The 22,684-nt window shown below is 36.8% G+C and overlaps 1 protein-coding gene across 4 annotated transcripts; it reads left to right on the forward strand.

Annotated features, from left to right (window-relative positions):
- Positions 1 to 646: 646 nt before the first annotated feature.
- LOC127621789 (galectin-8-like) lies at positions 647 to 22,161 on the forward strand. 4 transcript variants are annotated; one of them, XM_052095519.1, is made up of 9 exons: positions 647 to 779; positions 1,027 to 1,115; positions 8,599 to 8,809; positions 11,029 to 11,157; positions 13,910 to 13,960; positions 14,121 to 14,147; positions 14,625 to 14,713; positions 15,419 to 15,587; positions 16,831 to 22,161. In XM_052095519.1, exons 1-9 carry the CDS (start codon positions 741 to 743, stop codon positions 16,975 to 16,977), a joined length of 951 nt encoding a protein of 316 aa, XP_051951479.1. In that variant the 5' UTR covers positions 647 to 740; the 3' UTR covers positions 16,978 to 22,161. The 4 variants fall into 4 exon arrangements, with proteins under 4 accessions (XP_051951479.1, XP_051951480.1, XP_051951481.1 ...); XM_052095520.1 differs by having other exon boundaries at positions 15,422 to 15,587; XM_052095521.1 differs by having other exon boundaries at positions 11,029 to 11,148.
- The last annotated feature ends 523 nt before the right edge of the window (positions 22,162 to 22,684 follow it).

The following is a 22,684-nucleotide window of genomic DNA, read 5'->3' on the forward strand; positions in this document are numbered from 1 at the left end:
TTCCTGGGTTTCGGCACCAGCGTAAAGAATTAGCCATAGGGTGGGAATGGAGGACACAGGAACTGGGTAAAAGGAAAAAGGTAACATTTTTATAAACAAAGGGCTTTTCAGCGTGGAGGTGGGTCAGTCCTACAGTAAGCTGACACTAAGCTGTTGGTGAACATAAAAATACACTTAAATTTCATGGACATAGTTTACTTTCCCCCTCTTCTGTCATGTGCCCCCAACCATAATCAAATGCTGATTTGATAAGGGTAAATATTTCTAAGTGAATTACTGCTTGCGCCCCATTCCGTGTCATGTGCTCTTCATTTGGACTTCAAGTAAAACTTTGAAACACGTAAATACTCTCATATTATATAAGCACACCTCTAGACGTTGTTTATACAAGCAGCTATTAGGGTAAATACGAATCATTTGGCACCCTGATTGGCAACTAAACGCGTTGCACTTTTATCGCGCCCTGATTGGTCAGTGAACGCGTCGCGTTTATACCATGCACTCCTCTTTCATTTATCTACTTCGCTCTGGTTGGTGGTCACAAACGCGTTGCACTCATACCACGCTCTGATTGGTCAATACATTCAGCGGGCTTGCTTGATTCGTCTCTCGTTGGTCATCAAACGCGTCGCTCACATTTGCGGAAGAGAAAGTGCAGAGAACGTTGATGTTTTCATCAACATCTGACGAACAACCCTGTCAACAGCAGAATATACTTCTGTCATAACAGTATCGACAGTATGTCTGTCGCAAATCCGAAACAAACAGTAATTAATCCAGTAAGGTTTAATCTACATTTACTTTTTGCTTATTTGTCAATGCTTGTTATCTACTAAATGTAGTCTGTCTATTTAGGAGTTGACTGAAGTACACTATCTATTTACCTGCATATATTTCCTCAGCAGTTAATGCCTTAACTCTTTTGCTATTAAAACGCGTACATGCTTTATATTATAGAATGTGGGTTGGCCAAACCAGATAAATAGATCAGAAAAGAAGTCTCATGATTTTAATTTTTTCATTCAGACGATTCCTTATGCTGGGACCATCCTGGGTGGACTACATCCCGAAGAGATTGTGCTCATTCAGGGCAGTGTGCCCAGTGATGCTGACAGGTAAGGACAAGGGTAAAGTTTTTTCATGTTGGAATGGAATCCATTCCATCTTACTGTAAATGTCACGGCTGTCCCGCTGGAACTTTCTTGTGTGGCACTGCAGTAATATTTAACGTGTCCAGTCTTCTTTCAGTTCAGTAATTAGACGCGCTTCCATGAAGAATAGTCACCACCGTCATGTTATTCCAACAATAAGGAAAGTCTTGAAAGCATCAGTTAGAAGTGTTTGAAAATCATCAGTCAAATTTATCGTTTTTCAGCAGAAGTATTCTTATGAAAAAATATATATTTATTTATTTTCCTGGCACAAACAGTATGGAAATACATTGTTAAAAATAAAATTTATCATTTTTGTTTTGTTTTGTGTGGTGGGGCCAGTGAAAATGCAGGGCATATACAAATCTGAACTACTACTAGTGTGACTGGGCAAGCAGAAAAAACCTTACTGTTCAGCCCTGCTTTATGACTGTCTTTCTACACTGAAACACAAAAGGAGTTTTTTTTTAAGAATGTGCACAAATTAAATAAAAACATGTTGCGACCAGGTACTGTCAAGCTTGAAAAAAGATTAAAAAAAAAGCTTGCTTTCAAATCTCATTCACACATGTGCATATTTACTTGTGCTGTTTCTCAATGTGCGTTCGGAAAAAATTATATTTTTCAGATGCATCGTAATATTCCTTTTTTTGGGGGAGTTGGGACTACATGAATACATGTTGTTGTGTTAACGTAGCATTGATGAAACTGGGCATGACCCTATTTCCTATTTCCCAGTATGCTTTGAATGGAATTGGATAGGGAGAACAAATGTTGAAATTAAGTGTTATTTTTATGCCTTTTTGAGTAAGATGAGAAGAGGATTGTTAATGTTTAATGTTCTGTTATATTGGAATTTAAAAAGAATATCTGTTGTTCTGGAGTTGTGGGGATTGGTTACCATTGTGGTGAAAATGGTACTTGTTCTTAGGTTGAGGATGGAAGTTGATCTGAGTGCTGCTTAGCTCTATAACCAATTGATAGTGCAGCAGATTCACTGTCTTTACATTTGTTCGCCTGGCATAAACTAATGTTAATAAAATACATTAAGTTAGACCAACATAAGAAAATGTATCCTAATTGTGTTAAAATGTCTATAGTACATTAATTTGACCTAATCACATGAATAACCTAAATTAAGTTGGCTCAATGAAACTGACTTAATCTGAATGAAAGACTTTACATTTCTTATAAAAACAATATCATATAATTCAATTTAGTGAGGGAAATGACTTAATTTTTTGAGTGCACAATGCAAGTGTGACAATGCAACCAAATTTTGTTCTATGTGACAGAGAATTTCTGTGATAAGCCATTGCTGGAAATTTTTCAGATTTCATTCACCAGGGATTGAGTAGTATATTATGGAAAAGGTTCAGCACTACGTGAATTTTCTCTGCATTTAACTCTTTCTTAAATAAGTGTAAATACTTGTAAATAGTACAAATTAGGAATGTAAACAAAAACATTTAAAAATATAGCTGCAAGCAGCAATTAAGGGGCCAAGCACATCAACCGTTATTAGGCACAACAATGGCAAAAAAAAAAGTAATTAAAGTAGGGCTGTCAATCGATAAAAAAAATTGAATTTAATGAATTACATGGTGTCCCAATTAATTAATCTCAATTAACCGCATATACAAATATTTGCTGAGAAAGCTCCTCATATATTCAATATATAATGATGAAATAATTATCTTATCTTTCTATATGATATAATTAGTTATCTTTAAATAAATAAATATATAAAATAAAAATATTCAGATAATTAAAATGCATTACATTCTTGTTGCAGAAGAGTTAATAATTGATAAGACAATACAGAAAGCGGCTTTAGAATACAATGTTTTGTTTACTACCATATTATTGAACTAATCATTGGCATACTACTGGCCACTGACTCCTAGCCCCTGAGCCGATTACCAACTTGTGCAAAAGCCTGCCTGTTCCCAAGAATTCTGTTGCTTACAATTTGAGAAACACTTTAAAAAACAAGCACTACTGCAAAGTGTCATGGTTTACTACCATATTATTGAACCAATCATTGGCATACAGTTCACAGCAATCCATTTCGCAATCAGTTCGTGATTTATTATGAGGGCTTGTTTAAGGTCCCGTCAATGTACACCTGCATCAAATATGCTTGTGTAGTGTCTCGGGTGCATTGCATCATAAACATAAAATGCTTAGGTCACTGTGTCACGTTATATATAGTTTAGTACTTAGAACACAGCTTGAGATCCCATAGTTCAAATTTGCGCTCCAAGTTTTTTGAAAGCAAGAACGTAACGCATGTTTGTGTTGTGCTGCCTGCTGAAGGGTTGTTTTGTTCACTGTATAAACTGCGCTTTGCCTATACAGCTGAAGTTCCACTTACTGCCCTCTGGAGTAAACGGACGGTATTACAAGCTTGAATTTCTCAGGAATCTTCCTTATTATGGTCCAGGGGCATTGCGATTAATTGTGTAATTTTTTTAACGCGTTAAATCAGTGTGATTAATTGTATTAAATATAACGCGTTAAAAAATTTATGCAATTAATCGCAATGCCCCTGGACCGTAATAAGGAAGATTCCAGAGAAATGCACGCTTGTAGTACCACCTGTTCACTCCAGAAGGCAGTAAGTGAAACTTCAGCTGTTAAATCGACATCCCTAAATTAAAGCAATCTGGTCATGATTTTAGGCAAAATGGTTGAAAAACCATGAATATTATCAATTGCATTGGGACATATAAGCTAATTACTTATGACCAATAGGTGGTGCTGTCACCAAATTGATATGGTGTGTGCATATGGATTCATCTCAATCCAAGGAATCAGAGGAAAAATTATTTTTTTTAATTCTAGACTTACTGTTCAAAAGATATTATCATAAACGTGTGAAATTTTGGGCAGTTTGTGGTGCTAGATGGTTTGAGTTAGAGACTCCAAATTTGCTCCAGTTAATGTTCAGACTGTCCTCTATCTGTGTGCCAAATTTCACAACTTTCCAGCATACGGTTCTATGGGCTGCCATAGACAGGCAGAAGAAGAAGAATAAAAACAACACTAATGATTACAGTAAGTGCCGATGCACTTTCAGTGCTTGGCCCCTAAATATACTGTATACTTTTAAACTTTTGAAACACTAAAATGTGTCAAATCTGTTGAAAAACTAATGATAAACAAAACTTATTTTTTTCTTGTAATGTACCTAATTAGAAGGTCCCCTCTATAATTAACAGCATTATATGAGAGAGAATAACTTTTATATTTAAGCACAATGGACATTATACAGTTGAAGTCAGAAGTTTACATACAACTAAGCCAAATACATTTAAACTCAGTTTTTCATAATAGGCCTTTTCAGTTATTCCCACAAATGTTCTATCGGATTGTGGTCAGCGCTTTGTGATGGCCACTCCAATACCTTGACTTTGCTGTCCTTGTGCTATTTTTCCATAATTTTGGAAGTATGCTAGAGGCCATTGTTCATTTGGAAGACCCATTTGTGACCGAGTTTTAACTTCTTGGCTGAAGTCTTGAGATTTTGCTTCAATATATCCACATCATTTTCCTTCCTCATGCTGCCATCTATTTTGTGAAGTACACCAGTCCCTCCTGCAGCAAAGCACCCCCACAACATGATGCTGCCACCCCATGCGTCACAGTTGGGATGGTGTTCTTTGGCTCCCAAGCCTCACCCTTTTTCCTCGAAACAAAAATGTAACTTTTGACTATTGCTATGTTTGATCACACCAGAGGACATTTCTCAAAAAATATGTTTGTCCCCATGTGCACTTGCTAACTGTAGTCTGGCTTTTTATGGCAGTTTTGGAGCAGTGGCTTCTTCCTTGCTGAGCAGCCTTTCAGGTTATATCAATACTGGAATTGTTTTACTGTAGATATACACTCACCTAAAGGATTATTAGGAATTTCTCATTAATGAAATTATCTAATCAACCAATCACCTGGCAGTTGCTTCAATGCATTTAGGGGTGTGGTCCTGGTCAAGACAATCTCCTGAACTCCAAACTGAATGTCAGATTGGGAAAGAAAGGTGATTTAAGCAATTTTGAGCGTGGCATGGTTGTTGGTGCCAGACGGGCCGGTCTGAGTATTTCACAATCTGCTCAGTTACTGGGATTCTCACGCACAACCATTTCTAGGGTTTACAAAGAATGGTGTGAAAAGGGAAAAACATTCAGTATGCGGCAGTCCTGTGGGCGAAAATGCCTTGTTGATGCTAGAGGTCAGAGGAGAATGGGCCGACTGATTCAAGCTGATAGAAGAGCAACTTTGCCTGAAATAACCACTCGTTACAACCGAGGTATGCAGCAAAGCATTTGTGAAGCCACAACACGCACAACCTTGAGGCGGATGGGCTACAACAGCAGAAGACCCCACCGGGTACCACTCATCTCCACTACAAATAGGAAAAAGAGGCTACAATTTGCAAGAGCTCACCAAAATTGGACTGTTGAAGACTGGAAAAATGTTGCCTGGTCTGATGAGTCTCGATTTCTGTTGAGACATTCAGATGGTAGAGTCAGAATTTGGCGTAAACAGAATGAGAACATGGATCCATCATGCCTTGTTACCACTGTGCAGGCTGGTGGTGGTGGTGTAATGGTGTGGGGGATGTTTTCTTGGCACGCTTTAGGCCCCTTAGTGCCAATTGGGCTTCGTTTAAATGTCACGGCCTACCTGAGCATTGTTTCTGACCATGTCCATCCCTTTATGGCCACCATTTACCCATCCTCTGATGGCTACTTCCAGCAGGATAATGCACCATGTCACAAAGCTCGAATCATTTCAAATTGGTTTCTTGAACATGACAATGAGTTCACTGTACTAAAATGGCCCCCACAGTCACCAGATCTCAACCCAATAGAGCATCTTTGGGATGTGGTGGAACGGGAGCTTCGTGCCCTGGATGTGCATCCCACAAATCTCCATCAACTGCAAGATGCTATCCTATCAATATGGGCCAACATTTCTAAAGAATGCTTTCAGCACCTTGTTGAATCAATGCCACATAGAATTAAGGCAGTTCTGAAGGCGAAAGGGGGTCAAACACAGTATTAGTATGGTGTTCCTAATAATCCTTTAGGTGAGTGTAGATACTTGTCTACCTGTTTCCTCTAGCATCTTCACAAGGTCCTTTGCTGTTGTTCTGGGATTGATTTGCACTTTTCGCACCAAACTACGTTCAGCTCTATGAGACTGAATGCATCTCCTTTCTGATCGGTATGATGGCTGTGTTGTCCCATGGTGTTTATACTTGTATACTATTGTTTGTACAGATGAATGTGGTACCTTCAGGCATTTGGAAATTGCTCCCAAGGATGAACCAATCTTGTGGAGGTGCACAATTGAGGTCTTAGCTGATTTCTTTTGATTTTCCCATGATGTCAAGCAAAGAGGCACTGAGTTTGAAGGTAGGCCTTAAAATACATCCACAGGTGCACCTCCAATTCAGTACAATTCTCATCAGAAGCTAATTGTCTAAAGGCTTGACATCATTTTGTGGAATTTTTCAAGCTGCTTAAAAGCACTAACTAAAGGAATTGTGATATAGTCAATTAAAAGGTAAAAATTATTGGAAAAATGACTTATGTCATACACAAGAAGATGTCCTAAAACGACTTACCAAAACTATAGTTTGCTACTATGAATTTCAGCTGTAACTGAAATATACCCATATGAATCTGGATCAAAATCGGAATTGAATATAATCGAGAGCTTGTGAATCGGAATCGGGAAATCTATATCAATACCCAGCTCTAGTTCTTACATTCTTGTGCACTCATTTGATGACATCTTCCACTGCTGAAAAAATTTAAAATGGATATGGGGCTGTTGAATATCACACAACTCAAAACTCACATAGATGTTTCTTCGTTCTCTTGTCCTTCCGAGTTCGTTCTCTCAAGGTAGCTAGGCAAGGTGGGTCTTCATGAGAATGCAAGGCTGTTTTTTGCATTCTTGGCATTGAGAAACAGCATTGGTGTGTTGAGAAGAATGGCACATGCAAGATCCAGTGGCGTTGCAATTGATGTTAAACCTTGCACATGGAAAACTGCAAGAGAACATGGAAGTGCAAGATCAAAAAAGATCTACTATCAAATCACATTTGAATTTTGCTGTATTGTCCACAGCTAACCTAAACAGTGATGTAAATCGCAAACTCTCTTTTAGGGGGTACTACACTTGGTCACTTCATTTGTTTTTGCTGATCGGATTGCTATCCAAATATGAAAAGACCAAATGTAAATGCCCTCCAAGATTGGAGGTTGTTTTGAGACTCATTCCATTCGAATCTCATCTGGCTTTCAAGCCACATATGTAAACATTACACCACCCAAATAGCGCTATGTCAGGATAGGGAAAATGTGAAATCTAACAGCTGCTACCAAGTATTTGCATTGGGCTAGTGTCAAATAATAACAAATAAAGAAACTGATACATGTTGCAGGGGAGGCAAACCTTTTTTATTCATTTATTTGATGCAGATTGCTGACAAAATTGACAATGAGCGTAGCTGACACACATGGACATATTTTACCTAGGACAAGCCCAGAGGAGAAAAAGCACAGCGCGCACACATACAGACTGCATCTGAAAATGTAGGCAGCTGACTTGCTGCCTAATCAGTTAATGGCTTAACTGACAGCATTATTGAATGAATGGAACTCTTAAGGAAACTGGTCGCAGAATAGTTTGAAAAGCTCCTTGTTTGAATCCTACCTCCGTATACTGTCCATGAAGCTATAAAATACCTGTGGAAGCTAACAGATAGCTCTCTCCATTAATCTCTATGATTGCTCAGCTAGCGTAGGGTTCCCAGAAATCTAAAGAAATGGAGGCTGTCATCTTTGCTCATGGGCGCTCAGTTCCGGGATCGGGTGTCACATCACTGATCACTCGTCAATGGGAATAGATAGTGAAAAATATAATTCAATTTCATGCTTTTAAGAGCCCTTCAATAACAATCCGTGACCGGATGACGATGTGCTATAATGTAATGAAATAATTTATATTAAAATGTTTCTTGGAAATGATTTTATTTCATCATAAAACATTACTACTTTTGAATGACTATCTATGGAGAAGCATCTACCAGCAGGTGCTAAAAGGGACCTGCTAACCAGCCACTTCCTTACCCCCTGATACATCCTCTGAAGGCAGCAGTTTCCAGTTTTTGAACGCAGCAACAGACTCACATGCGCACTGGGCAAAGATCACTTGGAATCAAATCATAAATCACATCTTTTAAATTCTTTGCTCGGCATTAGCGTAAACATGGTCTCAACTCTATTTTATTTGCATGTAGCATGGGAATTGAAGATGGGATTTATATGATTATGACAATGATTATGTGGCCAAGTGCAAAGTGCTTTTCCATTCAGATAACAATCTAATAAGTAAAAACGCATGAAGTGACCAATTGTAAAAACCTTCATAGATTTCAGATTGACCTGACCTGTGGGAGCAGCATGAAGCCTCGGGCAGACGTGGCCTTTCATTTCAACCCTCGCTTCAAGAGGTCGCCTTACATTGTCTGTAATACACTCGAGAAGGAGTGCTGGGGACGGGAGGAGATTCATTACATGATGCCCTTCAGACACGGTGCTGCCTTCGAGATCATAATACTCATAAAGAAAGATCTTTTCAAGGTAAGTTATGTTTATTTTGCAGGGATGTGATTCTTCTGGATAAATCCGAAATAAAAATGTGACCACGTAAATTGTGTAAATTCATTAAAATAATTAAGTAGGTGAGTAGCTGTTAATATTTAGTCAGGGGTTCATATCTTATCGATAATGTCCTGTCCGGTGCATTCTCGATAAGCATTTTTCACCCAAACAAGTGTCATACAACCCTCCCTCAGAACATCTTCACTAACTCAAACTTCATTGCTGCTTCTGCATCATGCATTTGCTTTGTCAGGACTTCATTCAAGTAAGACAGGTTTAATTTAATTCATCAAGAGAAATACAATGGTTGGATATAAAATAGGATTGAACCGCTGCCACTGTTGCTGACAGTTTGAAAATATCAATTGTTAAGCTGCAATTTCAGCATTATTGACGTGATATTCGCAGTGAAAGTGTGAAATTTTACTTAACATGTAAATTTTCATTGCCAATATATCTTACCATTTGTATGTATAACCATAAAACCCTTCAGATACAATCCAGACAATTTAGATCAGGAAATAAACAGATGATTACAGGCGTAATAAAAAATGGACATGCATTTTTAAACTCCGTTAAAACTCTGTGGCTTTGCATGACTACTAATCCTGCATTTAGAACATTGTCTGCATTGACTGCTTCAGTCAGCACTGCACGAGCTATCGTTGCTGAGCTTGTGTGCGAGAAAACACTGAGCAGCACATCAATAGCCCCTTTCCCACCTACAGTCCCTTTCCCTTAGTAACTTTCTAGATGAGAACTTTTATGAGGAATGGCACACCTGAGGAGACTTTTCCTCTTATGCATTCGCACTCACAAAAGTAGCCTCCGTAGTGGCGTCATCTATTCGTCGTCGACCATTTTTCTTCTGACTTTTCTGGCACACACGGCAACAACAATTAAATCAACAACACTGATGGAGAAAGGCAGAATCTGAGCTACCCTTTTTTTGCCTAATCAGTTAATGGGGTAAGCACCCAATACAACAATGAAGACCCTGCACTATTGTGTAGCTAAAGACTTAAATAATGGATGATTGGGGGACATTTCCCTTTCTAAACTTAACAAATTTGTGTCTTCCGTACCCAAATGCTTAATAAGAAGAAATGGTGATGTTTCACAGTGGTAAACACTCGTCTGTCCCATCTTTTTTTGTGCGTGTTGCAATCATTTGATTTATAACAATGAAATTCACAAGGTAAAACATTATATAATGTGTAGTTGTAGTGCTTTCAATATAGCAAAGGGTGAATCAAATTTACAAATTACTCTTGATTTACTAGACTTTTGTCTGCAATGTTGCTCCCAAAACTCAAGCTACTACCCCAACAGTAAAAATACCTATTGGAAAAAAAAGAACCTTTTTAAATGTTAGTTGCTAAAATATTGAAATAATAGGCGTACAGATAATTGGTACATATATTCCGGTGTAGTTTTAAAGTTGCACAATAATTTGCACTCAAATTGTAATTTTGCAATGTATATAGGAAATCATGACCACTCACATTAAAATAAAAACTGATATCATATCAATAACCTTATAAAACCTGTTTTATTCTGTATGGAGAGGGTCATACACTGGGGCTGCCATTTTAGAATCACATGACCAGCCAAATACTTCTCTTTTAATCTCCGTAACCGTCCTGTTATTTGACACTTTCACCCATTGATTAAAGTAATCATGGCTGACTGTGAATAATAACTTCTATAATGGCATCTGATACTGAAAACTAATCTAAACTAAATGCATCCAAGCCACTGGGTGTCCAAAGACCAAAGTTTTGTGTGCACCTTTAAAGCAAATATTCACTGAAGCCCCATTTTAAATATTTGACGGGAGTGACAATGAGGCTGTGAGACATAGACTTGCAGTCTCTTCAATGGGTTGTACTGTTGTTTAAAGTGTTTTGGATTTTTTTTTGGATTAATACAATCCAAACAGCCTCATTTTCATTCATGTTTGAAATAAAATTTAGCACTACTGGGAGTATGGTCTATTGTCACTGGTGCCAAATCTCACCTAAAATAATTCAGAGATCAAACTTAAGCCTAATCCAAACCTGTCCCTCTTGGTGAACCTTTCTAAAGGTCAATTTATAAAATTAATTAATTTAGTTGAAAGGCAAATCATTTTACAAATGATAGTGTTTAAATACTGTTTACACTTGTTGTATACTTGTGTTGTTTTCTACCTCCAGGTGGCAGTGAATGGCTCTCACCTGCTGGAGTACAGGCACAGGTTAGAGTTCAGGAAGGCAGACACACTAGCCATATCTGGGAAGGTTCAAATTAAAGCAATTGGATTTATTCCCAGTTCAGTGAGTAAGGTAACATTCTTTTGAATTCAAAATATTTGTGATTTGTAAACTATATTCACACTTTGCTATATTGAAAGCACCACAACTACACATTATATTATGTTTTAACCTGTGAATTTCAGTATAATTTTTTTTTTAATGTACAGTAATTTCAAATCAGATCATTGCAACATTCTCCAAAAAAGTTAGGACAGTCGAGTGTTTTCCACTGTGAAACATCACCATTTCTTCTAATAACACTTATTAAGCATTTGGGCACTGAAGACACAAGTTTGTTAAGTTTAGAAAGTATGAGTTTTCCCCCATTCATTCATTATGTAGGTCTTTAACTGCACAATTGTATGGGGTCTTCATTGTCGTATGGTGTGCTTCATATTGCATCACACATTATCAAGTAGAAGCCAATCTAACACCCGCACTCTGCTCACACAGCCATGCACTTGTAATCTAGGCAGTATGTGGTTTGAAGTTGTCCTGGTTCATGATTCATGATGTTCTCACAGATGTGCGAGTTAAATGCCACGTGCACTGACACCCCCCTGGTCCATACGGACACTGGCTTTTGTATCTGACACTGATAACAGCTTGGATGGTCCTTTTCCTCTATGGCCTGGATAACACGATGGCTGTACTTTTCAAAAACTTTTTGAAATGTGGAATCACATTCCACACACAGTTACACTGTTCTACTTTCCATATAAGATGAAACCGAGACCAGATAATCGGCAGTGCTTCTGGACAGTGTTGATGTAGGGCTTCTGCTGTGCATAGTAAAGTCTTAACTTGCATCTGTGGATGCAGCGGCGAGTGGTGTTGACTAACAAAGCTTTAATTAAGTAATCCCAAACCATGTTCATGATATCCATTACAGGAGAATTATGTTTTTTAAGATCACGCGCATCAGAATTGGTTTTCATCTTGCCCTTTAGCAACCGAGGCACCAAGCATTTTCCTTTAATCTTTTAACTATATTGTACACTGTAGGGGGTGAAATACCCAACATTTTTCTTTGGGGAACATTGTTCTCAAAGTGCTGAATTATTTCTTGAAGCATCAGTTGGCAAATTGACAAGTCTTGAATGATCTTTGGTCTTGAAGGTCTAGGCTGTTTTTGGAGGCTCCTTATATACTATGAGACAATTACCTTACCTGTTTCACATCGCCTTGTTATTTAAATTCATCAAATTTTTATTGTTTTTTTTGTTGTTAAAAAAAAAATCTGGTTGCACTTTAATCTGTTTTGAATACTACTATTTTTTCTTCTTCTTTATTTTATCCCCTTTTCTCCCAAATTGGAATGCCCAGTTCCCACTACTTAGTAGGTCCTCGTGGTGACACGGTTACTCACCTCAATCCAGGGGGTGGAGGAGACGTCTCAGTTGCCTCCGCTTCTAAAACCATCAATCCGTGCATCCTATCATGTGGCTCGTTCTTCATGACACCGTGGAGACTCCACATGTGGAGGCTCATGCTACTCTCGGTGATCCACATACAACTAACCACTAATCACGACCATGAGGAGGTTACCCCATGTGACTCTACCCTCCCTAGCAACCAGGCTATTTGGAGACCTGGCTGAATTCACTTAACACACCCTGGATTCGAACTTGCGACTCCAGGGGTGGTACTCAGCGTCAATACTTACATGATCTAACAGGGCCCCTGAATATTACTATTCTGATGCTGGTGAAACTTTGTAATATGGCACTTTCCCTCTAATATACCACTGTCTCCTTAAGATGATTCACATATGTTTTCCTCTTTTGTAAGTCGCTTTGCATAAAAGCTCCTGCCAAATGAATAAATGTAAATACAAATGTAAATGTTATTAGTCCTAAATTGCCATCTCAACTTTTTTGGAGTGTGTTGCAATAAACTGATTTGAAATGACTGAACATATAAAAAAAAATAAGAAAAAATGTAATTCACAGGTTAAAACATATAATGTGTAGTTTTAGTGCTTTCAATATAGCATAGGCTGAATATAACTTAAAATCACATTGTTTTTATTTGCATTTTTCATACTGTCCCAACTTTTTTAGCAATTAGGGATGTAGTATTCAATGAAATGTAGTTTGTAGGGTAGGTGGTACATGATGCTCACATTGATTATATGGTCTATACATACCACAATACAAATATTTTTTCTTAACACTCACTGAGCACTTTATTAGGAGCACCTGTACACTTACTTTATTCATGCGATTTATCTAATCGGCCAATTGTATGGCAGCAGTGTAATGCATAAGATTGTGCAGATATGGTTCCAGGAGCTTCAGTTAATGATAACATCAACCACAGAATGGAAAAAAAAATTTGATCTCAGTGATTTCGACCATGGCATGATTTTTGGTGCTAGATTGCTAATGATGGACTATAGATCCCCTGGGTTTTTTATGCACAACAGTCTCTAGTCTCAAAACAGTGTCCAAAACAAAAACATGCATTGAGCATCAGTTCTGGAGATGAAAATGCATTGTTAATGAGTGAGGTCAACAGAGAATGGCCAGACTGGTTCGAGGTGACAGAAAGGCTATGGTAACTCAGAGAACCACTCTGTACAATTGTAGTGAGCAGAATACCATGTCAGAATACACAACACATCTAACCTTGAGGCGAATGGGCTACAACAGCAGACCACAACGAGCACTTTATTAGGACCATAGTGTTCCTAATAAAGTTGTCAGTGAATGTATATTATAAATAAACATGATGGTTGTGTTTTTTTAAGATGTAAACATGATGATGTGATATGTTTCAGAGCCCTGTAACATCACCAAATGCAGCTGAGAGCAAAAGGTTGCAGTCTTATGTAAGTATACATAGTTAAGATTCATTCAAACTATGTTTTAAATAACTGTATATTAACTAAATGTATAAACTATATTTTAGTAAATTATGTCTTTGTTATGACATTGATGGATTGGCTGAAACTGTTTTATGATAATATTCCCTCCTCTTTCGTCCAATAGACTGTCATGTCAGAGTCAGGTGATCTGGTAAGTACATGATAACCTGCATTTGTTTTTTAATTTTCACATGTGATAACAGTCTTTATGTGGCAGCATTTGACTGCAGACCAAACTAGATAATTCTATTTCAGTATTAATTAAATAAAATTGAGATGGGTGCCTCACAGTCTGGACAGAAACTTTGACATTCAAACGCAGGTCCAGTAATGTCAAAATGTATTACATATCCTAATTTAACAAGCACCTTAATTTTGGAGGCCTATAGACATGAATTATTCTATTAGTAATGTGGTTACCAAGGCAAGTATCATTATTACTATTGCTCATACTTGAGGGTAGGTAAACCCTTAACCCTAAGTATTAAATGTTGGTGTGCAACTAACCTCACTGTTTGTGCTATGGACATGAGTGATACCTCAAATTGTGCTGCTTTAAAAGGAGAGATGTAAACCATTGTGCCTTGTGTCATGATGAATTTGAAACTCATGTGTGAGATGTCTCCAGAATCTTCCATTCAAGAGCAAACTTGTGAAAGGATTGAGTCCAGGAGATTCCATAATGGTGAAGGGTCGGATCGGTGCTTCCCCACACAGGTACTATGGGCGGATTATCTAACCACAAATTTGGGTATCTCCTCATGATATGTTACATCTCCATCTTGCCTGATGAAATATTTAAGATATACTCTATAATACTTTTATAGTTTAACTTTTCATGATGACCACATGCATTTCAACCAGAAAATAAACATGCCTTGTTGGTGTATGTAGTCTAATTATCATTAAATTAATGATTTATATCTTTATCTATTGGTTGATATCTTTGTTTAAGGTAAAGTATTTGGTGTGTCCCAATTTTGCTTTAAAGACAACATGAACAGCTAGCATTGACTCCACAAGTTTGTGCAACACCTGATGACCTGATGTTATCCACATGATTTGAAATGGTCCAAAGAGCATCTTATGTGATTCAATGGAAACAAAGACATTTGACCATTTGAATGAGCATGTCCAATGTAACAAATTTGCTTACTGCATTTGAGTAGTGACCTAGGAATAGTGCAGAATTATAAATATGCCATTTTGTCTTTTGTTTTATATTTAAAAAAATCCTTTTTCAGGTTTAAACTGAGATTTAGAATCTCACACTTTTGGACCCCCCTGTATAAAATACCTTAATGGTTTATCTTGTCATGGCCATATGCATTTGTTGTTTTTACATCTCCTTAAATTATTGATTGATATCTTTATCTATTTATTGATATATGAATTGATTTATACATCCTTTCTCAATCCCAGCAGTTTTGCTGTAAACCTGTACGTCAGTAACTCAGAGGACATCGCTTTGCACTTAAAATATTGCCTCAAGACTGGAGTCTTTGTCCGAAACTCTTTCCTGTCGGGATGTTGGGGGTCAGAGGAGCTCTCCCTGTCCAGTTTTCCCTTCTCAACTGGCCAGTACTTTGAGGTATTAGAACTTACCTGTCAATTAGTGAAAAATTTTTATGCTAAGTCAACAAGAAATAAAAATAGACTATATAGAGTACTGTGCAATATTTTTAGGCGCTTGTGAAAAATGTTGCATAGTGAGGATGTCTTCAAAAATAATGCCATAAATAGTTAAAATGTATCACTTAATGTCATATAAAGTCCAGTAAACATAAAAAAAGCTAAATCAATATTCAGTGTGACCACCTTTGCTTTTAAAACAGCACCAATTCTCATAGATACACCTGGATAGTTTTAGGATGTTCCAAGATTCTTGGAAAATTCGCCACAGTTCTTTTATCTATTTAGGCTGTCTCAATTACTTCTGTCTCTATATGTAATCTCAGACTGACACGATGTTCAGTGGGGGGCTTTGTGGGGGCTATTACATTGTTGCAAGGCTCCCTGTTCTTCTATTCTAATCTTTTCTATTTGCAAAGTAATCCTTGGGAGTCTAACATTTATATTTCCTATTGACGCATTAAAGCTGAAGATATAAATAACAATCTTAAGGCAAATGCTTTTTGCACAGTACTGTACTTTCTTAATGCATATTATGGTTATTTGTTTTTTATTGTGAACGATTCATTTGTAATCTTTAAAGCTGCACTCAGTAATTTTTCCTCAAAACAGTTTAACTCCTAAAGACATGAATTGTAATTTTGCAATATATATAGGAAATCATGTCCACTCATATTAAAATGAAGACTCCAGTTACATCAGTAGCCTTATAAAAGCTGTTTTATTCTACATGGAGAGCGTCCATACATGGGGCTGCCATTTTAATATCACATGACCAGACGAATACTACTCGCTTAATCTCAGTAACCGTCCTGTTATTTTGCTCATTGATTAAAGTAATCATGTCTGACTGTGAATAATAACTTCTATAATGGCATCTGAAATGTAAAACTATTGATTTTAAATGATGCTGCATCAAAGCCGCTAGGCGTCAGTGTAAGTCCAAGTTGACACAAAGACAAAAGTTACTGAGTGAACATTTAATAAAAAAATAAAAACACTTTATTCGCCTCTGAAATTACTTTCCTTTTCGGTGCTGGCTAAATTAGAATTTTTTTCTAGATTCTATTTTAGGTAACATGTCTAATAGTTCTCACAGCAAAATGAATGCTGTAAAAAAGTAAAGGGATTTGAAAGTATATTCATATATATATTCAAAAGCATATTCGTATAATGTTCCACCTGTTTTTCTTGCATGGCAGATGGTCATCTTGTGTGAAGCTCAGCAGTTTAAAGTGTCAGTAAATGGGCTCCACCAGCTCAGTTATAAGCACCGCGTGCAGGATCTGAGTCAGGTGGATGAACTGGAGATACTGGGTGATCTAGAGCTGAATGATGTCAAGATGTGATGAGCAACTTCAGCCTGAAGACCATTCACATGTGTTCTCCAACCAAGTACATTCAATCAGCCCATTCCTCAAGCAAACAAAGCTATAACACTAAACCTGAACTCTTTTAACTTTTTAATTGAGTCACTACCCAGTCCAATCTGCCTGGATTATCTAACTATTAGCATATTTATACCAGACCTGTTGTTTTTTTTTTTTTTAAAATAAGTAATGAATTAATGTAAGGATTCGCTACACACTATTCTACTTCAGCTGAATCTCTTTACACTTTTGATAAGATGTGATCTGAAAGAAGAATGATATTATTATTATTATATGTCGATCTTTTTCAGCCTATTGACAATTTTCGATATAGATCTCGATAATTATGTATTTGCTCTGAAATGACTCAAAAGTGTTTTTTTTTTTTTATTTAATCAGTGGAACTAAATGTATCTGTGTGACGTTATATCTTTTTTTTTTTGTTTGTTTTACACATCATGTATAATGTTTACATCTTGTGGCTATACTTGGACTGGGCTTAATCACTTCCATTGTTAGTGTCTTAATTTTAGTTTTTTCGTAAACGAAGTGTCTAAATAATTTTTCTGGTAATTAACATTTGTCACAAATATTGATTGGGCTTAACTTATTTTATATTCCTTTGAATGTCCACTTTAGAGTACCAGAAAGATGGTATGATGAGGAGATGGGGCCACCTATAGAAACATGAATGGGAGAGATTGCAAATCTTAATATGTCAGCTGTGGATTAGATTTCCTTTAGTGTGATTTTAGCATAAGAACCAAAATGTATGATACCATTGTTGTCAAATTGTATTTCTAATTTGAAATATTCTAATGAAGGTTGATGAACAGTTTTAAAGATTTTGGTCTTTCCCCATTCAAGTAGAGAGGAGCTGTATTTGTATGACTATTATCTACATAGAAAATAGCCCAGGGGTGTTGCCATAATTACTGCTGAATGAACAAACTTGCTTTACAAGTACTTCAGTGTTTCACCACCATACTAAACAATAAATTGAGCGCTAATAACTAACATTTGACAACCAAAGTGTCCAAAGTATTTTCTATTATGAAATTTCTTGCATTTCTTCAACAATAATATTCTGTGCATTTTAATATCACTGTGTGAAATGTTTCTTATTAATCTAATGAATTCTTTTTATGATGCAAGTGAACAAAGCTGTGAGGATTTCCTTAAAAAGTTGTGAATTTATTAACATCCACAATATTCCAACTTGCAAATGAAATCAAATGCATTTGGCACATAATCACATGACCATATTGTCACCTGGTTTGAATTTGTGCATTAGTTATCCAAATATATAACCTTATCATAGATAATACCACTAATATTATCAACAGAACCCCAAAGAGAGATAAAGGCAGTGACGTTGCATTAAAGTTCTCTGTTACTACCGCTGTATGACTGGACGCATTGGATTTTGAGACCATACAAGTTTGTGAAACACTGGGAATCAAAGGCTGTACAAAGAGACTAACATTAAAGTGATTATCTGTCATATTACCAAGTTCTGGTAATATTGAACATATATAGTTACATAGGAACACTGTCCATAAAAAATTATCCCTTCCATGGACTGTCTTAACATCTTAGAAAATGCATTGCCTTCTTTGTGCTTTGACAATGGATCGCTACAGTCAGTTTCCAGAAGTAAAACAACCATTCATTTTTTCTCTCTAGAGAAACTGAATTTAAACGTGTGTGTGTGTGTGTGTGTGTGTGTGTGTGTGTGTGTATATATATATATATATATATATATATATATATATATATATATATATCCTTTCAAGGCAGACCTACCATGAGCTCTGCGACTTAAACGATGTATACTGATTTCAACGGTGTATAAAAATCTTGTTTTATAACCAATTCCCAGTGAAAATTTACACTACCCATAATCCTGAAGATGGATCCACCAATCAGAGAAATCCAGTTACCATGGAAATGGATATCATGGCAAATAAGCCCACTCATACATACATATGTATGTGTGTGTGTGTGTGTGTGTGTATATATATATATATATATATATATATATATACACACATTTTTATATATTAAGGCTGGTGATTTAACATTAATTCAGTGTAAATAGTTATATAAAAAATTATGTGTTAAATGTACATTCATAACATTTATAATTTTCCTATCAACAAATTCAAGCTTAAAGTGCCACCTCCATGTTTTGCGAGTCTCCGGCAGCAGGGGGCAGTAAGCGCAGCTGTACAGGCAACATGTAGCTTTTCAGACAACAAACCATAGCTGATCAAAAACAGCTAGACAAGCAGAGGTGTGTTTTCAAATCACATTTAACTTGACACAGCGTCCTACAAACACAAGTTTATGACTATGAGATGCTGAGAACCAGTGAAACGTGATGCAGCCACAGTGAGATGCTTCAGAAGTGCCCATCTGACACATTTGCACAGATGGAATGCAAGAATGCATCCTGTGAGTAGCCCTCAAGTCTACCTTGGACAGATTGACAAACTCAATTCCAAAATGAATTGCTGTAGTAGACTGTAGGCAGAGTTGGGCTTGTTACGGAATACATGTAATGGCGTTATGTATTTAGAATACAAAAATATAGTAACTGTATTCAGCCCCTGCTACATTTTCAATGCCTGTATTTTGAGTACAGTTACTTAATACAATTTTGTTGGAATACTTCTCATAATGAACACAAAATTCAGCAGATGTGAAAGAAAAACAATATTGTCAATAGTAATTAACAGTTTTTCTAAACCGCGCATGATACCCACATGCTCTCTCTAACTTGAGAGCAGCTGCAGCACTTGAAGTCTTGCCAGGGTCAAACTGCAAATTTGAAAACACAATCGTGGGCTGCATTTTTGGGATACTTTAAAAATGGACCATGGTCACCAAAAGGTTTAATGGTAGGCACTTAAGAATGAAAATATCACATCTTATTCATGTAATGACTCCCAGATTGAATGTGCACCACTGCAGCATCAATACAGTTGGCAACATGTTTCCACAAATATAATAACATTTGCATGCTTGATAAATTGTGTCCTGTGGTTGTTGCTGTGTGAATACATTTATGCAGCTGCAGTTGTGGCATTTGTTTAAAGATGGATGCTCTAGATAAGCATTTTGTGAGTCACGTCCACATCAGAAACTTGCAGAATGAAGATCTATTGAGAAAAAGTTACTAATGAAAATATTATATGAATATGTAAAATATGCGAGAAAGTGCTGCAAATACTTAAATAGGTAAAAGGACTTGAATTAGATCAGAGTCTAAATGACGACTTTACAAAACTTGTAAATATCTACTGTAAATGTTATGGCTTATAGATGTATGGGCGGCTAGTTCAGTGTGACAAATATGGCATCCAGTTATCATCTCAAAAATATATATGGTTATTAGTGGTGCTTGCAAAGCATCACTATTGTAATCTCACATACTTATTATTTTTATTTTTATTTTTATATCTCCGTACAAAATTTCGGCACCTAACTCGTCCCGCACCATTTGGCGTAGACCCACGAATGAGGTGTCAAATCGAACGGCCTATTGAGGACACGTGTGCTATGACTTTTATAAGCGATCGGGGGTACGGTATTTGCCCCAGGGGCAAAAAAGCGGCCGAAAAATCCCATAGACTTAACATTGCGACAAACTTTGACGCATCACAGCTCCGAGCCAGGATTTCGCAGAAACGTGTCATTTGCTACATTTGAAGAGGCTGGCAGGCTCTGTAAGATGCCCAAAGTTGCCCCCATTGACTTACAATGGTGTAGGACGGACCATGAAATAGGCATTTTGTATTGAACATAGCTCTGGATCACAGTGTCATAGAGACAAGGGGGCGGGCTCATTTTACTCAGATGACCAATCAGTCTCTCGGGATCATTGTGAAGCTATCAAGCCACGCCCTAACAACAATTTAAAGCACCTTAGCAACAAGTCCCTTAGACTTCTAATGAAAGACATCAAAGGGATATCTCCGGATAGAAGTGTCATAGAAACACAAGGGTGGTCTCGTTTGACTCGGGGCAGCAAACAGCCAATCATGAATCACCTCAACACTTCCTAGCCCCTCCCTACCAACCATTGTCGAGCACCTTAGCAACCAAAATCCATACAGGCATATCTTCCATTCTGAATGTCACAGAGGCATGGGAGTTGGTTTATATCATTCATACTGACAAGCAGCCTTTGAAGTTTCACGATCGGCAGCTGCCAAGCCACTCCCTAGCAACTAAACAGAGTACCCTAGCAACCGTTTAGCTATAACTATATCTCTGCACCAGAAAATCAGAGAGACTTCTGGGTTGATTTATTCCAATCAGGATGGCAAGGACACTTGATAAGTATCACTACGGTAACTGCCTAGCAACCACATGGGGTTACCCTAGCAACAGAGTAACAAATCACATATCTCTGCATCAGAAAAGCGTACAGACTTCGGGTTGACTTATTTCGCTCGGGATGGAAAGGAGCCATGTATTGTATTACCTTGGTAACTGCATAGCAACCACACGGGCTTACCCTAGCAACCGAGTAACAAATCACATATTTCTGCACCAGAAAATCGTACAGACTTCCGGGTTGATTTATTTACGACCGTGATTTTTGTTCTTTTCGAGTTACAGCATGCTGTTCGACGAGTTTTGCCACGGCAAGCACCACTCACATTTTCTTCAGGAAATGTACCCATCTAGTTTGTATTTGTTATCTGATTTTGTGTCAAAAATATTATTCTTTTTCAGTTCAATCAAATAATGGGTTATGAAGATAAAATATTGTAGATGACCACAAACTGCCTTCTGACTTCCATAAAGACAGACATTAGTTTTCATACTCCTAATTTAAAGAAACAATTTATACAGATTCACTTAGATGTTAGTGGAGATATAGCAGTTCAGATAAGATAATGCCTTAAACATATGTATGCTAAATACATTACTTTTATGTTTAAGTTTTCGGAATACATTACTGAATACCTTTAATAAAGAGTATTTAGTGTTCAGCCCAGAATAATTTCTTAAAAAAATCTGCCCAACCCTGACTGTAGGTTATGTTCAATGATATGGAAATAAAACAAACATTCCATTGACTTCTAAAGTCACTTTTTGTATTGTGTAATCAATACTTTACTCATCTGCTACAATAATGTAGTCTTTTGATTATTTTATTTATTATATAGTCTATTTATTTTGATTATTATAATGTATTGATTTTTAGGCCTTTTTCAGCTAATGAAGATAATTCAATATATATATATATATATATATATATATATATATATATATATATATATATATATAATTAAAATGAGACATAATGGTTAAATTATAAAGTAATATATTTAATAAAAATAAAAATTCATATATTTCTAATACAGAAAAGACCATGCAGCATTGATTAGACATTACAAAGAGTGGCCTTAGAAGACAATATATTCCTATTTCACTGAACATATCAATCTATTTTGTAATTGAGTTTGTCAATCTGTCCGAGGTAGGCTCCAGACGTGTTTTAACTGGGAGTATTCTTGTGTCCATCTGCACTATTTTTGTTGGTCAATTTACACATGCATCAGACGGAAACATTTATTAGGGAATTAATGCACGGTCAGGGGGCGTACAATTTTTAACGCATTATTTTTTGTACAATTAATTGCAAGAATGTTGTTGAATCAACAGCATG

This window comes from Xyrauchen texanus, chromosome 28 (assembly GCF_025860055.1).
Source record: "Xyrauchen texanus isolate HMW12.3.18 chromosome 28, RBS_HiC_50CHRs, whole genome shotgun sequence".
Classification (NCBI taxonomy): domain Eukaryota; kingdom Metazoa; phylum Chordata; class Actinopteri; order Cypriniformes; family Catostomidae; genus Xyrauchen; species Xyrauchen texanus.

What these genes read in the sequence shown, in the direction of transcription:
- LOC127621789 (XM_052095519.1), top strand. Translation starts at nt 741, where the DNA reads ATGTCTGTCGCAAATCCGAAACAAACAGTAATTAATCCA. An exon ending in TAAAGAAAGATCTTTTCAAG is followed by an intron (nt 8,810 to 11,028) that starts GTAAGTTATGTT and finishes TTCTACCTCCAG; the next exon opens with GTGGCAGTGAATGGCTCTCA. An exon ending in TGTCAGAGTCAGGTGATCTG is followed by an intron (nt 14,148 to 14,624) that starts GTAAGTACATGA and finishes AGATGTCTCCAG; the next exon opens with AATCTTCCATTCAAGAGCAA.